Here is a 21909-nt window from a genome sequence, read left to right on the forward strand (position 1 = left end):
AAGCTCACATTCTGGCCCTTCCCATTGTCGAGCATAGAGTTGAGAAATATTGAATCCTCACTGAGAAAGACAGCCTGCTTTAGATAGCCAGTGCAGCCCTCTTGTGTAGCAAACTTATGTGGTTACCACACCCAACTGTGTGTGTGTGAGACATGCCGTCAAGTTGCAGCCAACTTATAGCAATCCCAGCAAGGGGCTTTCAAGGCTAGTGAGAAACAGAGTTGGTTGGCCATTGCCTTTCTCTGCAGTTTTCCTTGGAAGGTCCCCCCCATCCCAGTACTAACCAGGACTGACCCTGCTTAGCTTCCGAGATCTGATGAGATTGGGCTATACCATGCCACTTTCCCTCCCCCCATACCCAACTAGAGAGCTCTAAATGGCGGGGGGGGGGGGAGCCATGTGCGCCCTACAGTGTAAAAAGGGGGGAATCCAGTGTTCCCTCTAAGCTGAGTCAGTGTGAGATAGCTCACAGTTTTTTAGCCCTCCGGCTCACACGTTTTTGTCTCAGCTCAGGCAGGACGGCTCCAGAGCAAACTAATTTATGCAGTGGCCAAATCGCTCGCTCACAGCTTTAATGCCAGTAGCTCACCAAGTAGAATTTTTGCTCAGAAGACTCCACCGCTTAGAGGGAACCGGGGATCGATCCACTTTAACATGCTCCCGTGCCGATCTCCATTTTTTCTTTTCTTCCTGAAATAGAGGTCTCTGTTTCTCCTACCTTTTAAGCTGCTTCAGGATGTGCGGAAGAGAAGGGAGGGAGAGAAAGAGGTGGTCTGCAGCCGAAAGGGCCAGTCAGAATGCTATTGCCTCGGGTTTTATATACGGCTCAACTATATATCAGTATTTCATGGTAACTGTTTTAAAATTGACTGTAAACATTAGCATAGCTCAGCTTTTTATCATTTTAATAGCACACGTAGGCTTGACGTTGGTCTTAGATTTATTTCTGCATTTTCCCATTGTTTGTGGAGATGATTTCCGCTCTACAGAGCAACAGTTCCATAACTGTCCCCTATAGAAATTAACAGCTAGGATTCTGTCTGTCTTCAGGACCCACCTGCTCTTCTGACGGCCCCCCCACCTCCAGTTAACCATTTGCTTGCCCTACTCTGGCTCCAGTGCACCATGCAGACACACTCGCAACCTTTCCAATAGTCTGTCCTAGTTTGCTGGAAGATTCCAGCCAGCCTTTTTTTAGAATCGTTGGGTTAAGATGTTCTCTCAGAGTATTCCAGAGTAAAAGTGTATCCTGTCCACTTGCAGCACTAAATATCAGGTTGGATTCAACCAGCCATTCTGATGGTGAAAAAGGCACTGCCAATAAAAAGGCTGTGCTGGGGGACCTGCGTGGACAAAGGCTGGCTGGATCACACACACGCAGTGAACTTTTATGGTCGTATTCCAATGTGTCACACTAGGATCTGGGAGAGCCAGATTCAAATCTCTTCTCTACCTTTATTTATTTAAAATATTTCTCAGCCAGATTTTTTTTTCTGATAGAGCTCAAGGTAGACAATAGTAAGAGCCAGTTTGGTGTAGTGGTTGTGCGCGGACTCTAATCTGGGAGAACCAGGTTTGATTCCCCACTCCTCCACTTGCACCTGGCTGGATGACCTTGGGCAAGCCATAGTTCTGACAGGAGCTGTTCTTGAAAAAGAGCCATTTCTGTCAAGAGCTCTCTCAGCCCCACCGACCTCACAGGGTGTCTGCTGTGGGGAAGGGAAAGGATTTTGTAAGCCGCTCTGAGACACCTTTGGGTAGTGAAGGGCGGGGTATAAATCCAGTCTTTTCTCCTCCTCCTCCTCCTCTTCTTCTTCTAAAATACATTAAATATATATATATATCAAACCAAAATTTAAAATCAGAGTTTAGGACTGCTTTAGAGTCAATCCCTCTAACCTGTCTTACTGGTTTGTTGTAGATATAAAGGGAGGAAGGGGAAGACCACGTGCACAGCTCTGATCTCTTTGGAAGAATCCTTGTAGGGTTAAGAAAATGTTCTAGCCAGATAAAACAGAATATATATTGTGCCTTTACACTGCTGAGGATTGCCCATTTAGTCTGTGGACACCAGGGAGCAAATGAGTTATATAAAAGAATAGCAAGAACTGTGCCAGAACCAAGCAAGATGATTTGCTTTGTAGAAACGACCTGGTATTTCTGTTCCTCTGGAGCAAACCAAGGTGGTGGTAAGTGTCTCAAACCCTTTTCCCTGTGAGACTGCAGAGTACATCTAATATATAGCCAAACTTCAGGTAGTTAGTTCTGATCCAATATATACAGTGTGGTTTTCTTCGAAACTACTTTTGAGAGCTTTCCAGTCAGATAAGCTTCAGAGTCCCTGGAATTTTTCCAGTAGCTTGACACATTCACCTGTAAGGAGTTCCATGCATTTGACATGCAGGGAAGTAATGGGAAATGACAACAGGAATTGTTGATGCTCAACTTGAGGAATGGATTAATATGAAGAGTGGCTGTAGTTTTTCAGTGTTGTTGTTGCTCTGAAAGAAGCTGTTCATTTCAGCAGAGGGTCTCTTTGGTGTGGGAACCATGTTAAATGGCAGAATGCAGGAGTATGTTCCATAACGGGGGCAGGGGCACTTTGAATTGCTGTAGGCTCAGTTGTATTTTGCACTATACAGCGAGTCTCTAATATGGTTTCCTTCTGTTTTACAAAGAGTAGATTAAAAATAGCTTCAATCCAAAATTACTCCGCCAAAATTAGAACGTCAGTTAACAGGCTGTACCAGACAGATTAATCATCACTAAAAGGGCCGTCATGCAGGTGAGAGGCCACCTCCTCCAGTCTTCGCGGAATTCACCCTCCCTCTCTTTAGCTTTCTTGCCTGACTTCCCATGCATGTCTTTCAGACAGACTAGCATAGAGAGCAGAGGCCCGTTTCAAATGTTTCAAGGTGAAAAGTGCTTCCTGGTGGCGCTGTAACATTTAAAAATGTGTGGGAAGCGAATGATATCGCCAGATTATCTTTGGGCCAGAGCTTGCATGTACCAGGGGAGAAGAGGACTGGTATGGATCCTGCATGCTACAGGCACGGCTCTTGAGAATTGCTCTCTCTGCGATAGGCAGAATTATATCCATTGTCTGAAGCACTTTTCAGCAGGTCGCTGGTGACCTTGGAGTTTTTTAACTGAGGGTGTTTGTGTGCGGCAAGCGCCGTCAAATCGCAGCCGATTTACGGTAAGCCCATCAAGGACCTTTCAAGGCAAGTGAGGAGCAGAGGTGGTTTGCCATTGCCTTCCTCGGCAGGGTCTTCCTTGGTGGTCTCCCATCCAAGGTTTACGGTGAGCCCATCAAGGACCTTTCAAGGCAAGTGAGGAGCAGAGGTGGTTTGCCATTGCCTTCCTCGGCAGGGTCTTCCCATCCAAATCCTGACCCTGCTTCTTTTCTGATATCTGACGTGATCTTCCTGATACTCAGCTGTCATCCTGCTTTGGCACTTTCTGGTTTGGTGCAGTGGTTAAGTGTGCGGACTCTAATCTGGGAGAACCGGGTTTGATTCCCCACTCCTCCACTTGCACCTGCTGATGTGACCTTGGGTCAGTCACAAGCTCTGGCACAGCTGTCCTTGAAAAAGAGCAGTTTGTGTCAGAGCTCTCTCAGTCCCACCTACCTCACAGGGTGTCAGTTGTGGGGAGGGGAAGGGAAAGGAGTTTGTAAGCTGCTCTGAGACTCCTTTGGGTAGTGAAGGGCGAGGGATAAATCCAATCTCCTCTTCTCTTCTTCTTCTTCTTTAACCTTCATAAGTGGTCTTTTGAGGTCTTCCCTATTTGCTGCCCGTAATGTGTCATCTGCATATTGCAAATGGTTGATGTTCCTTCCATGTGTTTTCACTCCACTTTCATCTAGATCTGCTTCAGCTTTCCTTATGATATGATCTGCATGTTGATTGAACAGACAGGGAGATAAAAGTTCTGAAACACCTTTGCCAATTGGAAGCCATCCTGTTTCTCCATATTCTGTCCTAACAGTATCCTCTTTTCCAGAGTATAAGTTGCACATCAAGACAATCAGATGTTGTGGCACACCCATTTCTTTTAAAACCACAAAGTAAAGATTGTAAAAAAATGGGATTCAAAGGCCATGAAAAGCAAGAGAGATGATGCAGATGACCTCATGCATTTCATAATCTTTAGACCTTGCCTTTTGCATTTTTTCTCCGTATCCACTTGTGTATGGTATCATTTGAGTAGGATACACCGTATGATGCATTGGGGTCTGTGCTCTCATAAATGTAGTCTTTAACTCTTCATTGCTTTTTGCTGCAGCAGACAAATGCAGCCATCCTTTTGGAATTTGTCACCACCCCACAGGGTTGTCGGCAATGCTCCCTCTAAGCCATGGAGTCTTGTGAGCAAAAATTCTGCTGTGAGCTACTGGCATTAAAGTTGTGAGCGAGTGATTTGGCTGCTGCATGAATTAGTTTGCTCTGGACACATCCTTCCTGAGCTAAGACAAAAATGTGTGAGCCGGAGGCTAAAAAACTGTGAGCTAGCTCACGCTAACTCAGCTTAGAGGGAACACTGGTTGTTGGTTGCGTGTATTAGGTAGAACGCAATATATGCTAACCTGAGCTTTTGGCAGAATACCAGTGTAAAAAAAATAATAATGTATGCCATTGCCGATGGAGCATTTAACACATTACTTCTGAAAAAATGTTAGTAATTTGCATCACAGTGCTAAAATGGCATGTAGTCGCATACCAAATGAGAAGAATTTTTAACATTTTATCTGGAAAATAGTAAGCCGCATTTGCACAGAAAAGTATAACAAGAGGAGGAGAGACATTCTAGACAATCCGTGAGTGACAGCATGTCACCTTTTCACACATCTGAATGGCAGGACATTAATAGGGTGCATAATGAAGAAATTGGAATAAGCTAGTAAATTATATAATTATATAATGGCATGTTCTGATACTTGGCTGAGGCAGAATGGGACATAATGGGGATGCAGTGTAATGATAGCCGTGACTCATGCAGGATGTAAATATGTAAATATTAGTGAAATGTGTTAAAGAAGAAGCTTGTTATCCTGTTGGTAATGAAAAGCTTCATTAAAATGTGGAGTTGAAGGGGAAAGTCTGAATCATACATTGTAGATTTTGTACAGCAGGGAAGAAGTTTACGGTACAATTTAAATTACTTGACTTGGCAGATGGAAGAGGGTGCGTGTGTATTTTTCCCCCCAAAACCTCAGTCGAATAGCCTTCAATAGCAGATAGAAGCTAGGCATTAGAAAACACAGTCCTGCTGCCAAAAATGGCATCCTGGTCTCTAGTCCTCCCTTGGCCCCCCCTCCCTGCCCTCCGTAACATCTACTGAAAGTCACAGTATGATGAGACATCATTACACTGTGAATTTTTCCACCCCTACTAGAAAGTGGCAGCGATGCAGAGAAGATTGAGATAATTTGCCCAGGGATGTGATGCATTATATTAGGTGAGTGCCACGACATACTGCACAGCACAGGGAGACAACTAGACATGGGGGGATGTCATTTTTAACAGCAGCCATGTGTCATCTTTTAACATAATGCTGGCAGCGATGTGGAGAAAAGCAGGGCACTATGCCATATGATGTGACGCGTCATAAGGTGAGGGCCATTACCTGTTACAGAGCATATAACTAGACGCAGGGATGCCATTTTTGGTAGCAACCCCATGTCATCTCTTAACATAAAGTTGCATACAGAGAATCTTTTCTTCTGCCAATGCCTTTTGCCGCAACACCTAAAAATATACTGAGAGTCTGCTTCTTTTCCTTTGATACGATAATATCTTATCACCAGTTTAGAGCGTTTCGACACACTGACCCCTTTGTTCCATATAGGAATAGTGTGGGTTGTGTGAGCTATCACTTGTGATTATCATGTATTTGGCCCACAATTGGACATATTGTTTGGTGGGAAAATAAGTCATGGGGGGGAAAGCTAAATACAAATACTGTGCTATAATATGGGACCCAAAGAGCTACTTTTAGCATACCCAAGGAACTGTGCATGTCTAGTGGTTTCCCCCCCCCTAATATCAGCCACCCCCCTCCCCATGCTGTATCAAAGTGTTTATGATGCACTTGCTGTGCATCAGGTGTGTGGGCATGTTCAGGAACCAGATACACCCAGGCCCCTTGGGCACGTGAGAGCTCATGTGGTTCTCTTTATCCCGGCCATACAGCCTTCAGTATCCTTTGAGCTTTACAGAGTAGCATCAGCAAAAGGAGAGAAATGCTTTGGAGGCTACAATCCCTGAAACAACTTTGTTTGTTAAATAAGCATCTGAAATAAGTTGTTTGTTACATAAGCGCTAGAGGACCTATCCTAGCTTTCCACAGAGAACACTTGTTGAATTTATTTTACATTCTTTAGTGAATTTAAAGGAAAAATTTGCCCCTCCCCACCTTCTGCAACACAACAATGAGTGTTTTCAGTATTCCAGGCACATAGGGAGGCAATAAATATTAATCAGCCCACTAACGGAGTCTATTTAGAATCCCTTAGTTTTCCATGGATACTCAGTCGTACAAAGCAGCTCACAGCAGAGAGGAAGGGATGGGGAAAAAAACCTGAAATCTGTTGCATGTTTTTTCTCTCCCCTTTCTTTTGCAGCAACCAGCAAGCTTTCTTACTAGAGAACGTCCCATGCAATAACGCGAGCTGCAAGAGCGTGCACCGTATGTTTAAGGTCCACTGGGATCTCTCAGATCTGAATCAAATCGCAGGCGCCGTGGTGGCCACCTTCTTTGACATTTATGAAGATGTGAGTTCAGCTCTCTTCAGTGTTTTCCTGCGGCCTTAATTGCCGACTGCCCGTTCTTGTTTGAGGTTTCATTCCAAACTAGCATTTAGTAGTATTTTGACAGGACGGATCCACACCATGTAATGAAAACAAACGATTTGATGGGGGGGGGAACCCGAGTCATTTTCGAGCTAGAGGGAAAGCTGCTGATTGATGGAGCTGCCTTATATCGTGCTGGGCCCTTCGGGCAGTATTGTGGACTCTGAGTGGGAGTGGCCCTTCAGAGTCTTACAGAAAGAAAGGTCTTCCTCTGTACCTTCTGCCTGAGACCTTTTAGCTGGGCCTGCTGGGGACTGACGCTTCTCTGTGTAAAGTATGGGCTCCCCAGTGAACAGCCAGTCTTCATTTGCAATAAAGACTAATAGAATAAATCTACTCCCCCTTTGGTATCCTCTTGGTCAAGACTTGGGTCATATAGACCTGTAATAAATTGAATTGAAGAATAAATCTACGCTAATGAAGGAGGGGATTTAACCCTAGTGAGCAGAACTGCCCTAAGGGGTAGGTATGCAGTGTCAACGCTCAACATTAAATTCAGCAAGCCCGCTGGAGTTCGTATTATCAAATGAGAGAAGCAACCACGCCTGTTTTCTTTTTGTTTTCCCCTTGCCTTTTCTTGTTTTGAAACTGCTGAGAAATTGTGGGGTTTATTTACACCCCCACCGTTTCCCCCAATGGGGCTCCAGAGCATCTCCTCCGTTTTACCTTCATCACTACAACCATCACTGTGTGAGGTTGGCTGAGAGGCAGTCACCAGCCCAACCTCACACCAACCAGTGCTGGAGAAGACTCTTGAGAGTCTCTTGGACTGCAAGGAGATCAAATCAGTCAATCCTAAAAGAATCAACCCTGACTGTTCCCTGGAAGGCCAGATAATGAAACTGAAGCTCAAATACTTTGGCCACCAAATGAAAAGGGAGCACTCACTGAAGAAGACCCTTATGCTGGGAAAGATTTAAGGTAAAAGAAGAAGGGGATGGCAAAGGATGAGATGGTTAGACAGTGTTATCGATGCAACAAACAAAAATAAGCAAACTCCAGAGGACGGCAGAAGACAGGAGGGCCTGGCGTGATGTGGTCCATGGGGTCGCAAAGAGTCGGACTTGACTGTGCAACTGAACAACAACAAAAGCAGTTTTGAAAAATCTGCACTGACCAAAGCTAATGTAAACCATAAGATTCCAGGTCATTCCAGCACCCACTGACTGCCAAATGTTTGCACAAATTCATTTCCACGCAGTGCCTGAGCATACAACACATCTGGCTCCCGAATTTCAGTGCCAGATTTCCCTTGGCCTCAAGTTCACTTCTAGCTCCTTGAACTTTTCACCGTCTCTGTTTGTTCACACCAAATCATGAAGCTACCCCCAGACTCGTCATCAGTTATAATTTCTGATTCCTCCCCCCAAAAAACAGTGTTGTGCTTAGTTTAGTTGGAAGTTCCAAGGGTGAAAAGTACATCTCCGCTTTTTTTTCTGCTGTGTGTTCTGCCAAATAAGTCATTCAAAATGTTTTTCATGTTCCCTAATATCTGGAGGTGAAGTCTGACACTTTTGAAGGATTGTTTAATGCAAGCTTGATATCTGCTTAGCACAGCAGTGTTTCCTGTTGTGGAGAAGTCATAAAACTGACATGTTTCCTGTTAAATGTAGTGATGGATGGAACGGCATGGCCCCAGAATACATCACTTTGTACTTAAACAGGTGCCTGCAGCCTCTATCCATGAAAAGTTGAAAAGGAACACATGTGAAAAGCTACCATGTGATCACAGTTCCCTTTTGACGCCATTTAATTTATGATAAGAGGGAATGTTCAGATCTGGACGATGTAGTGCCTTTAGAAATAGCATGAGTCATAAGAATGTTACTCCTGGAGCATACATGTTATGGCAGGCATAGGCAGCAAGCAGATTTATGCTTGCCCGCAGAGACTTGTGGATCCAGTTGGTTTCCGGAATATTCTTGGGATCCCACACCCGCTAATGACTCGCTAGATGTGCTGACCAAAGACTGCTATCTCGTATCGACGAGATGGCCCCCCCGACATCCTCTTTGCCACCGTTCCAAATTAGCTCTTTGGTATACCTTGGAGCTGAGAGAGATGAAACAGGAGCTTAGACTAGAGCAAGCATGGTGTCATGCTTGCAATGAGGATACAAGAACATCCTATAGGACATTTACAAGATCCTATGAGATAGCAGTGAAGGCCACAAAGAGAGATTACTGTGTGGCCTCCATTGTATCTGCAAGCTCTTGCCCAGCACAATTGTCCAAGGCAATCAGGTCTCTTACGTCCCTTTCAGGGGACTCCCAAAATTCTAGTGGATTGGCTATTAGCTGTGAGGCATTTGCAAGCTATTTTGCAGAGAAAGTCTTGTCCCTCTGCTGTGACCTCCCCACCACTGTTGATGCAGTAAGTGAACTGAAGGCCCCTTGGTCATCTTCAGCGTCAGTTCAGGCGACTCTCCCAGACTTATGTGGACAAGATCCTGTTAGCTGTTAGGCCCACCACTTGCCCCCTTGATCTGTGCCCTCCCTGACTGGTGAAAGCCAGTGGGGAGAGGTTACGGACTTCCCTGGAAGGCATTATCAATCTGTCCCTGAGTTCAAGGGTATTTCCAGGGATCTTGAAGGAGGCAGTGGTGAGATTGCTGCTGAAGAAACCATCGCTAGATGTTTTTGATCTGGCCAGCTACCGTCCAGTATCAAATGTCTCATTTGTGGGCAAAATAGTTGAGCAGACAGTGGCACAACAGCTGGAGGCCTTCTTGGATGACACATCGGCTCTGGATCCATTCTAGTCCGGCATCCGACTGAGTCATGGGACGGTGTTGGTCGCCCCAACAGACGACCTCCATAGAAAGTTGGATTGGGGCAAATCAGTGCTGCTGCTACTACTAGATCTTTCGGTAGCGTTTGACATGTTCGACCATGACCTGTTGACCCACCACCACGTCAGTGCTGCTGCTACTACTAGATCTTTCGGTAGCGTTTGACATGTTCAACCATGACCTGTTGACCCACCACCACGTCAGTGCTGCTGCTACTACTAGATCTTTCGGTAGCGTTTGACATGTTCGACCATGACCTGTTGACCCACCACCACGTCAGTGCTGCTGCTACTACTAGATCTTTCGGTAGCGTTTGACATGTTCAACCATGACCTGTTGACCCACCACCACATCGGTGCTGCTGCTACTACTAGATCTTTCGGTAGCGTTTGACATGTTCGACCATGACCTGTTGACCCACCACCACGTCAGTGCTGCTGCTACTACTAGATCTTTCGGTAGCGTTTGACATGTTCAACCATGACCTGTTGACCCACCACCACATCGGTGCTGCTGCTACTACTAGATCTTTCAGTAGCGTTTGACATGTTCGACCATGACCTGTTGACCCACCACCACGTCAGTGCTGCTGCTACTACTAGATCTTTCGGTAGCGTTTGACATGTTCAACCATGACCTGTTGACCCACCACCACATCGGTGCTGCTGCTACTACTAGATCTTTCAGTAGCGTTTGACATGTTCGACCATGACCTGTTGACCCACCACCACGTCAGTGCTGCTGCTACTACTAGATCTTTCGGTAGCGTTTGACATGTTCAACCATGACCTGTTGACCCACCACCACATCGGTGCTGCTGCTACTACTAGATCTTTCAGTAGCGTTTGACATGTTCGACCATGACCTGTTGACCCACCACCACGTCAGTGCTGCTGCTACTACTAGATCTTTCGGTAGCGTTTGACATGTTCAACCATGACCTGTTGACCCACCACCACATCGGTGCTGCTGCTACTACTAGATCTTTCAGTAGCGTTTGACATGTTCGACCATGACCTGTTGACCCACCACCACGTCAGTGCTGCTGCTACTACTAGATCTTTCGGTAGCGTTTGACATGTTCAACCATGACCTGTTGACCCACCACCACATCGGTGCTGCTGCTACTACTAGATCTTTCAGTAGCGTTTGACATGTTCGACCATGACCTGTTGACCCACCACCACGTCAGTGCTGCTGCTACTACTAGATCTTTCGGTAGCGTTTGACATGTTCAACCATGACCTGTTGACCCACCACCACATCGGTGCTGCTGCTACTACTAGATCTTTCAGTAGCGTTTGACATGTTCGACCATGACCTGTTGACCCACCACCACGTCAGTGCTGCTGCTACTACTAGATCTTTCGGTAGCGTTTGACATGTTCAACCATGACCTGTTGACCCACCACCACATCGGTGCTGCTGCTACTACTAGATCTTTCAGTAGCGTTTGACATGTTCGACCATGACCTGTTGACCCACCACCACGTCAGTGCTGCTGCTACTACTAGATCTTTCGGTAGCGTTTGACATGTTCAACCATGACCTGTTGACCCACCACCACATCGGTGCTGCTGCTACTACTAGATCTTTCAGTAGCGTTTGACATGTTCGACCATGACCATTTGCAGAAATCACCCCTGAAATTTCTAAATTTCCACAAGGGTTGCTTTCCTCCCCTTTTCACAGACTGAAAACATTCTGGCTGCGTGTGAACAGTTTCCCCCTCAGTGCGTGTGATTTAACTAAATTATTCAAACAAGGGTGGCTGACATGTGTATTCCTGACTGCCACTGTATTTTCAAAACAGGATTTGGTGACTAAAAATGTGTACTGCAGCAGAACACGACCCACTCTATAACAGATCTGACGCCACCTGGCAACAAGAGTGTTACGACCACGGAGCGCATGTGCAGAGCCAGAGAATAACATACAAAGGAAAAAGAAATATTAAAATGAGAGATCGCTCTTCCTTGGTGCCCTCAAGTCGCAGCAGACTCATGGCAACCCCTTAATGTTCTCAAGTAATAGACATTCAGAGGTGGAACAAAGTTAAGAGTCCAGTGGCACCTTTAAGACCAACAAAGTTTTATTCGAGGTGTGAGCTTTCGTGTCTGACGGAAGTGTGCTTTGCAAACGAAAGCTCACACCTCGAATAAAACTTTGTCGGTCTTAAAGACGCCACTGGACTCTAACTTTGTTCTGTTGCTTCAGACGAACACGGCTGCCGACCTTGACCATTCAGAGGTGGTTTGCCTTTGCCTGCCTCTGCGTAGCAACCCTGGACTCCCTTGGTGGCCTTTTATCCGAGGACTAACCAGAGCTGACCCTGCTTAGTTTCTGAGCTCTAAGGAGATCAGGCTACCCTGTACCATCCAGGTTTGGATTTCTCTTTCTTACAACTTTCAAAAAAACTGTTGCCTTTTATTTGCAAAGAAAGTGGTCACTAAATTTTTCATTACAGCCCTACTGAAAATAGGTAGGGGTTAAGGAGAAGCGGACGATAAAACCATTCACTGGCCAAATCATATCCCTGGGTCTTCCGACAGACCGCTTTGTTTTTACGATTTCAGTTCTAATTTGAGCTAAAGCGTATCTGCTCTCTCGTGACTTTTGCTTGTTAGGTATTTGGCTGCTTTCATATTTTTTTTGGTCTGCTTTTTTAATGACTGTACTTAAATGCTGTCTGGTTAATCCCCTTTTGCCCTCTTTCTTCAGGGCATCTTGGATATAATTGTTCTCAGCAACAGCTCTAAGACAGAACTTGCCATCCACGCATTAAAAAATAATTTTGAAGCAGATGCCTATTTTGTTAAAGTCATTGGTAAGTGGATTGCTTTGAAGATATTTTTAAATGTTTGGTGGGAGCGGGGGAGAGCCTGTTATCGCTTCTACTTGTATGTCTAGAGCAACAGAAAGTACTGTAATAAAAAAAAAAGAAGTCAGTAGAGGCATATTTGGGAGGCCTTTAAGGAAAATGGGTTGGATCCAGCAACATGAACACACAAAGCTTTGTTGTTGTTGTTCAGTCGCACAGTCGAGTCCAACTCTTCGCGACCCCATGGACCAGCTCCCGCCAAGCCCTCCTGTCTTCCGCCGTCCTCTGAAGTTGGCTCAATTTCATGTTCGTTGCATCGATGACACTGTCTAACCATCTCATCCTTTGCCGTCCCCGTCTTCTTTGACCTTCAATCTTTCCCAGCATCAGGGTCTTCTCCAGTGAGTGCTCCCTTCTCATTGGGTGGCCAAAGTATTTGAGCTTCAGTTTCATTATCTGGCCTTCCAGGGAACAGTCAGGGTTGATTTCTTTGAGGATTGACTGATTTGATCTTCTTGCAGTCCAAGGGACTCTCAAGAGTCTCCTCCAGCACCATAGTTCAAAAGAATCTATTCTTCGGCGCTCGGCCTTCCTTATAGTCCAACTCTCACAGCCATACATGACTACTGGGAATACCATTGCTTGGACCATGCGTATTTTTGTTGGCAGGGTGATGTCTCTACTTTTTATCATGCTGTTTAGGTTCGCCATCGCTTTCCTCCCAAGGAGCAGGCGTCTTTTAATTTCATGGCTGCAGTCACAGTCTGCGGTGATCTGGGATCGGCTGTGCTAAGAATCATGGGACTTGCATATACAGAAGCTATGTGGGAGGGGGCTTGGGTGAGATTGATAGAAAAGGCTGGCTGGATCCAACCTGACATGATCAGTTATATAATCCCAGGTATGCTTTTATCCCCCTCCTTGCCAATTTATATATTTATGTATTATTGTCTTTGCAGAAGTCTAACTTGGAACTTCTCTCGGTTCAAAAGCTGCCTTTTTCTGGCTGTTTCCTCAATTCCCAGCTCAGGCCCATCTTTTCCATTAAACCCCTGGCTTAGTCTTCTTGGTTTTAATCCCAGTACTGTTTGAGTGAGTACCCTGGTGAGCTTTCGCTGCAGTCAGGGAAGGGGAAATCCACTCTGGGAATGAGCTGGGAGTGTGTGACACACACACACACCCCATGGCTGCTCCCAGGCTCAGAATCTTTGTTCCACCTGTGTTCCAGGCAGCCCTGTAGCTAGGGATTTTGGAGGGGGAGGGGGCCTGGGGGTGTAGCTAATTAAATCATAGTTAATTCAATTTGGGGTCCGCCCAGGAGGGAGGGGGCCCAGAAGAAATGCTAGGGGGCCAGACCCTGTGGGCCCCACATTAGCTACAGGCCTGGTTCCAGGTTCCAGGTATTGTACCCATGCAGTCAGGCCTCCAAACAGATTTGTGGGAGTCACATGCAAAAACAAATTGTGGACTGGGGATGAACATGAATAATCTTCTGCTCCTTCCCCGCCCTTCCTCCTGTGACGTGTGGCTCAGAAATTAAACACTTTTGCAACAAACCAGAATGCGTCATTTTGTGTGAATCACAAACTGCGGTTTGCTGTCTTCCCACCTAATTGTTTTTTTGAGAGTCCCTTGGACTGCAAGGAGATCAAATCAGTCAATCCTAAAAGAAATCAACCCTGACTGTTCCCTGGAAGGACAGATACTGAAGCTGAAGCTCAAATACTTTGGCCACCAAATGAGAAGGGAGCCCTCACTGGAGAAGACCCTGATGCTGGGAAAGATTGAAGGTCAAAGAAGACGGGGACTGCAAAGGATGGGGTGGTTAGACAGGGTTATCGAGGCAACGAACATGAAATTAAGCAAGACAGGAGGGCCTGGCATGATGTGGTCCATGGGGTTGCGAAGAGTCAGACTCGGCTGTGCGACTGAACAACAACAACACCTAATTAAAATTACAAACCACAAGTCAATCCTGGCTTGAAGGGGGGGGGGAACAAACTATATAGAGGTTGTATGATTCAGACAACACAGCAAAATAATATTCAGGCTTGTATGATCCTTCTGCTCTTTGACTGCGTTTCTTCCTTCTGCTTCGGCAACAAAGCAGAGTTTGTCATTTTGTCTGGATCACAAACTGTGGTTTCTCTCTTCCCTAATTAAAAGTTCAAAACCACAGTTTAATCCTGATTTGAAGTGGGGCAAAACCCCAACTATACAGACCATGTGATTCAGACACACACAAAAAACGATAGCCCACTGCAGAACCGTTAAGCATCCCTTTATTGGTTATCACAACTAATGTTGCTGGTGCTAATCTTTTGTGTTTTTTAAAATTTGTTTGAATGTACTTATTTTCTCATGTTTTTGTTGAGAAGCATATAACCATCGTCAAAAAGAGATGTATTCCTATGTATAAAATTTATAGCTGTATGTAGAGGACTGCAGTAATAAGGGGTTGGGTTGGTGAGGTATAATAAGACCTGAAAACGTTTCACTTGTAGAGAAAATATGCAAGGTAACCAAAAGTGAAACACTATTTTCAAGCAGCTTTTATCCAAAGCCCAGGAGGAGGGCTGCTTTTAATCAGAGCTATGGAGAATTAACTCCAATACGATCTACCCCTTGCTGCTTCTGAGTATACAGACTGTGGTGCTGCCACTGCACAGTTGGTTCAATAAAAGAAGCGGCATACTCTGGATCACCAGGCACTCCGATGAGGACTATTGATCCTCAGCCTCCGAGGACAGAATTCACAGCGCATGAAGACTACTGAAAGGTTAAACTGAAATAAAGTATTTTAAGCAACTAAGCAAATTGTGCATTTAACAGACAGACCATTTCCAGAAGCACAGCTTCCAACCTTTCACACATGGAAATGTGGAATGCTTCTTGGTGCTTGAACTGTCGCGGTTTTGACATTTGGTATCACAACCTGAATTGCACTCTCCGTGCACAATTAGACAATGATTCCGGGGGGGGGGATAGCCCAGGATGGCTTTATCTTGTCAGATAAAGGGAATTCGAAAGGGAATTAGATAAGCATATGGAGCAGAGGTCCATCAGTGGCTATTAGCCACAAGGTATAGATAGGGACTCTGGGGCAAGTGATGCTCTGTCTTCTTGGTGCTTGGGGGGGCCAATAGTGGGAGGGCTTCCTTCTAATGTCTCCCACTGGTGGACCTCCTGATGGCACCTGGTATTTCTGGTCACTGTGTGATACAGAGTGTTGGACTGGATGGGCCTTTGACCTGATCCAACATTGGCATCTCTTATGTTCTTATCTCAGAAGCTAAGCAGGGTCAGCCCTGGTTAGTATATGGATGGGAGACCTCCAAGGAAATCCAGGGTTGCTACGGCAGAGGCAATCAGGGGTTAACCCACCTCTGTTGGTCTCTTGCCACGAAACCCCCTTGAGGGATCGTCGTAAGTCAGCTGCTACTTTATGGCCTAAAAAGAAAAAAAAAGTGTTTATTTTTATTTTATCTTATTCGTTCGATTTATACCCCGTCCTTCCCGCCAAGTATTAGCTTGCTGCTGCAAAATGGAACAAAAGGCCACTGGCACCTTGAAGACGAACAAAATCTATTCCAGCGTAAGCGTCCATTGAGTCAAAGGAAGCTCCCTTTGTCAGAGGCAGTTATACTCTTTGTTCCCTGCTTGCATGCTGTATTCATACTGCACTGGATTCCGAAGCAAGCGTGTTAGCAAACTGAGCACGGCAGGTTGTACACTTAATATTGATTCGCCACAAATATGGAGAGTAGTGTTTGCTGTCTACAGAGGCTGCTGGAGGGGTGAAAGGGGTCTGTTATGGAAAGGCAGCGTTCACCTTGCCGTGTGTGTTTAGGAACCTTGAACGTGTGGGCACCCTTGGAATTCTGACACAAAATGGCTGCTGCAGCAGGCAGAGTCAGCCACAAGAGCCAGTTCGGTGTCGTGGTTAAGTGCATGGACTCTAATCTGGGAGAACCGGGTTTGATTCCTCCACTCTTCCATTTGCAGCTGCTGATGTGACCTTGGGTCAGTCACAAGCTCTGGCACAGCTGTCCTTGAAAAAGAGCCGTTTGTGTCAGAGTTCTCTCAGCCCCACCTACCTCACAGGGTGTCTGTTGTGGGGAGGGGAAGGGGAAGGAAGTTTGTAAGCCGCTCTGAGACTCCAAGTGAAGGGCGGGGTATAAATCCAATCTCTTCTCTTCCTCTACAAGATGGCTGCCACAGCTTACCTTCAGTCACCCAGTGAAGATCCATGTGTTGTGGTGGTCCCCGCGGTGACCAGGTGCTGGGCAGCGGGAGACACAGAGGCAAGGCCTAAGACCTTGGAAGGGAAGCTTGCAGTCCTGACCCTCCAAGCAGGCAATTCCTCACAAAGGTCAGGTGGTGGCAATGGTTACCCAAGAGAGAAAGAAAAACCTCTCTAGGTGTTGGGGAAAACTTTGGTTGGAACAGGACCTGCAGGCCAGAGCGGGCCCATTTCGCCACACCCTCCCAGCAGAATTACCTCTGTTACAGTTTTAGAGCCTACATGTGATGAAGGGGGCTTCAGCCAACCAAAGTTCCGGTATATCCGTTGGTCTTTAAGGTTGCTTTGGAGCTAATAGATATTGCTCTTGATACACCTGTTCTGAAGAGGTTTCAAGTCTCCCTTCAGCCGTGCCAGGACTCTGAAGGCAACTGATTAACTGACTTCAGTGGTAGAGAGTAGAGGTTGCTACACTCGGGCGCTTACAGTTGGTAGCCAACATCCCATTGGACCTTTTAGCTGGAGTGTTTTCTCCTCATCAGCCAGCACTACAGATATTTTCTGTGCTAGAATGCTGCGCACGCGCGCGCACACACACACATAGCCTCCTACTGAGGTTCCTAGCTTCCCACTTCCTGACAGTGCCTGTTGGTTGGAGACTGGCTCCCAGCAAGCTAGCCAACTATCCACTTGCCCAGTAGCAGATTGTAAACTCCTGAACACTATGCCTGATGGTTTTCAGTTGCACAGGCTAAATCCATGCAGTGCACGCATGTGGTGACAGACTGAACCAGCAATGTTCTAGTATATCCCAGGTCCTCAGTTTTTGGTGTAAGAACCCTTATGGTCCATCTTTGTGGGGAATTTCCTGTGCTATGAGGAGATGTTCCCGGGTACAACAAATTAGGCATGAAATAGCCGGGGAGCAGTGTTCCCTCTAAGCTGAGTTAGTATGAGCTAGCTCACAGTTTTTTAGCCTCCAGTTCACACATTTTTGTCTTCACTCAGGAAGGATGGCCCCAGAGCAAACTAATTTATGCAGAAGCCAAATCGCTCGCTCACAACCTTAATCCCGGTAGCTCACAATTTGCTCACAGGACTCCACAGCTTAGAGGGAGCACTGCCGGGGGGCACTTTGTACCTGCAATGCTGCTTGTGCTGCATACTGTGGCTACTAGTGGATGGATAAGGGGCTGGGCCAGGCTGGAGACATACTCCACATGACAAGGAGAGGCTGGATGCTCCAAAAGAGCACATCTAATTTCCAACCCCACTTTTCCCTCGGAACATTCGGAAATGCTTACATGGAGCTCCCAGTGAGGACTACGTGGAGGTCCGAGTGGTCTCACATTCAAGCATTGATCAGCTTTGCACCTGCTTAGCTTGAACAGTGCCATAGCAGCGAATGCTCCTTGACTCATTCACTGAGCCTGTTTTTTACCATTGTATTGGTTTGCGTCAGTTGACTGGAGCAAGTTCACTGTAGGAATATGCATCGCATGATGCATGCAAAACGGCTGAATTCAGCAGAGAATGCAATAAAATGGTAAATTTAAATACAGCTTTTTTTTATTTTAGATACCTACTAGGTAATGGCTGTGACCTAAATATCATATTTAAGAAGCTATACAAAGTTAAAGCAAAAGAAGTCCGGCACAATGGCATATATGTATTCACTGAAGTCCTTTTATTTTTTTAACTTTTCATTCTCTCCCTCGAAAGCAGCGCTTGCGTTTCTTGCATCTAAAACGGGAAACCCACCAATTACTTTAGAAAGAGGGCAAAACTTTTTTTCAAAGACGCCCGGCTTTGGCACACGGCATTATTAAGGAATCGGCTGCTTAATCACAGCACATTACATGGTTGAACCAGTTTTAAGTCTTGGCACAATGGATTGAAGTGCTTTCAGGAACAGATGTTGTCAGAGTGTTAAGGGGCAGGAAAGAGGAAAAGAAGTGAACGAGACATTAATTTGTAGCCTGCTGACAAAGAGACTTTTCTGCATTTTCCACGGCCAGTAGGCTGTTTGCTCAGGCATTCGTTACCTCTCCAGTCCTCCCCACCCAACCATTATTGATTTTTAAAAAACATTTGTGTTTAGAAATGGTCAGGCGATACTGCCCTGCTGCAAAGGAAGTATAAAGGTTGGGTGTATTACAGGATGAGGGAGAGAGCAACCTAGTTTTATAAAACTAACACTTTTTGACACAAGTGATGGAGTCCATGTCAGGCTCATCCTGTGGTTGACCGAAGATCTGAACCCAGGTCTTCCAAGCATTTGTCCATATGGCTTGTTGTGCTTTGCTTCCTATATGCATAGACAGTTCCTTGAATACAGTTCTATTAATTCCCTCCTTTATATAGAACATATGGCTGTTTCTATGAGGTTTTTACAAAATGACAAAGCAGATGCAGGTGTAGTTGAGAAATGAGTGAAATTGGGGGCTTCTTCTTCCTTTCTTCGTACACAACTACATAAGTACTTCTCCTTCTGTGGCAAACAGTGGCCATGTCGGAATCTTGGTTAGATGAGTCTCTCCATCAGACCGGGATTAAGGCAGAATTTGGAATCTTTGCTTAGAGGGAAGTGAACAAATCATCATTCGCGATCCAACGTAAGCGGTGGCACAGTGGGTATATCCCACTGTCTTAACATCTGAACTGTGTTAGTTCAAGCCCCGCGCTGGTGTGAGCAGCCAGCCTGTTGTCCCCAGCTCATCGTCCACCCAGCAATTCGAGTAGATAAAATGGGAACCACTCCTTAGAGAGAGTGGGCATGCCAATCTCCCTTGTGGGAGGGTGTTAGCTGACGGTCAGACGTCCTGGTCGAGGCTTGGAAGGCGAAATAGCTTCTTGGCTACGAAAGAATCCCTGCAATGTTCCGGCCAGGCGGTGGCAGTGTGGCGATTGACATACGGGTCCTAAAGCCTGGCCAACACACAGCCGTGCGGAAAATGGCGGAGCCAAGCCAGAAGACGTCTATACCGGGCAGTGACGGCGCGTGCAATTAAAAATGAATATATGTTGTCTTCCCTATCCCCTACAAACATTGTTAGTCCCTTGTCTATATTGAGTAACTGTACATCGCTTTGAGCCCACTGGGGAAAGCGATTAATAAATGGAAAGTATTATTATTATTATTATTATTATTATTATTGTTGTTGTTGTTGTTGTTGTTGTTGTTGTTATTGTTGTTATTATTATTATTGTTATTGTTGTTATTATTATTATAAATGGAAAAAACAAACAATGGCTTGCTGCCGTGAGCCACTTTTTTAACAACAACAACAATACAAGTTGTTATTGCAGAAAGTTTAAGAAGGAAGGTAATAGTTACCCTGACCTGAATGGCCCAGTCTGGCTAGATCTTGGAAGCTAAGCAGAGCTGGCCCAGGTTAATACTTGGATGGGAGACCACCAAGGAAGTCCAGGGCTGCTACACCACTTCCGTTTGTCTCTTGCCTTGAAACCCCTACAACTTGGCGGTACTTTCCACCACCAGTAAAGCATGGAATCAAGGGAACCCAAGTTCAGATCTCCCACTTCATACTGAAGCCATTTTTATGACCTTCTGCCAGTCCCTGACTTTCAGACTAACATGTATCACAGTTTTTGTGACAATGATATAGGAGAATCCCATGCAATGCTCCCTCTAACCTATGGAGTCTTGTGAGCAAAAATTCTACTTTGTGAGCTACTGGCATTAAAGCTGTGAGCGAGTGATTTGGCTACTGCATAAATTAGTTTTCTCTGGAGGCGTCCTTCCTGAGCTAAGGCAAACAATGTATGAACCAGAGGCTAAAAAACGGTGAGCTAGCTCACACTAACTCAGCTTAGAGGGAACACTGATCCCGTGTATGTTGTCCTGAGCTTCTTGGGGGAAGGGTAGAATATGCGCAATAATAATGAATAATAATAAATGGAGTATTAATTCAAGAGTTGGGAAATAAGCATACTGAGGGAAGCGTTCAAAGTCTTATTTTTAGCATGCATTTTAATTTGTGTTCTGTTTTAGACAACTCCTTGTTGCCTGTCTTTGCTGCCATGCTACCAATCAAGTAATAGGTGTGATAGAACAGTGATTACTTAATCTAATGTCTTCATTATGCATAACTGCGCAATTTGGACAGATCAATAATGTCTTTTAAAATGTTAATGTGAGGCAGACAACAGTCATTTAAATTTTTATGAATCTTCATAAAGGAAATGCAATTTGAGTTGCATCTACAAATGAGCATGAAGCAGCAACAATTACAAGATTAGAAGATGTGCCGATTGGAACACTGTTGACAGCTCAAATAACCAGTGGCCTTGTGTGTCTCTCCCCCTTTTATCCACAGTTCTCAGTGGTCTCTGTTCCAATGATTGTCCTCGCAAGATAACGGTAAGTATGTTTGCTAGAAGTGTTCTTGGACTGGTTTGGATGGCTGCGTCAGCAGCCTTATTGTGCCTGGGCTTATCTAAAAACATTGCTGGGAGGGAAGACGGATGGCTTTGCTGGGCAGCTCACAAGCTAAAGCATCAATGTGGCATCCCAAGAAATTCTTTCATGGGTGCAGGAAGTTGTGGTTATCTGCGTGAATGGCATGGCTGCTTATTTCCTAACTAGAAATAATGCCCGTTGCGGAAATAAATACAACGGGATCTAGAAAGAGGCTCTGGGAGAGTGCTCTGGCTTTGGGCAAACAGTGTCAGTTTCCTGTGGCAACCTCAGCAGGGTTTAATGACAGAGTCCACTGTTTTCTCCAGAGGGACTGATCTCTGCTACCTGAAGAGCATTTGTATGTTTGAGTTATCTGTAGCCCTCACCTGGAGAGTTGTAACCATTGTTAGCCATTCTCCTCTCCCCTATGAGGTATGTTATGCAACTGAAAATCCCAACTGCCTTGCGGGGGGTGGGGGGGAGTTTGAGGTGTGGAATGAAGTCCAATCAGCTTCCATATGCAAAAGACCAGGTTGTCGCAGCAGTTGTGGTGTGGGCGGGACCCGGGCTTTGCCTTCTGATTGGTGGCGATATATGCTGAGGAGCAGTGCCATCAGCCATACACTAAGGGAGTGCATTTTAGAATTAGAACTTTGGCACCCACTACTCAATTATATATAAGGAGAGATTTATGCTCGCCAGGAATTCTAAAAACATTCAGAGAAACTCCTTAGAGGAGATGAACTGATGTTCATTTACAGGCCACCAATTCCTCTC

The 21909-nt window shown here is 45.5% G+C and overlaps 1 protein-coding gene across 1 annotated transcript in view; it reads left to right on the forward strand.

Annotated features, from left to right (window-relative positions):
• ITFG1 (integrin alpha FG-GAP repeat containing 1) overlaps nt 1–21909 on the forward strand; it is a 166103-nt gene that overhangs the window by 97206 nt on the left and 46988 nt on the right. The window contains 3 exon segments of the mRNA XM_015409414.1: nt 6626–6776; nt 12367–12472; nt 21050–21093. Coding sequence (XP_015264900.1) covers nt 6626–6776; nt 12367–12472; nt 21050–21093 — 301 coding nt within the window.

Source organism: Gekko japonicus, unplaced genomic scaffold (assembly GCF_001447785.1).
Source record: "Gekko japonicus isolate JY-2015 unplaced genomic scaffold, Gekko_japonicus_V1.1 scaffold794, whole genome shotgun sequence".
Lineage (NCBI taxonomy): Eukaryota > Metazoa > Chordata > Lepidosauria > Squamata > Gekkonidae > Gekko > Gekko japonicus.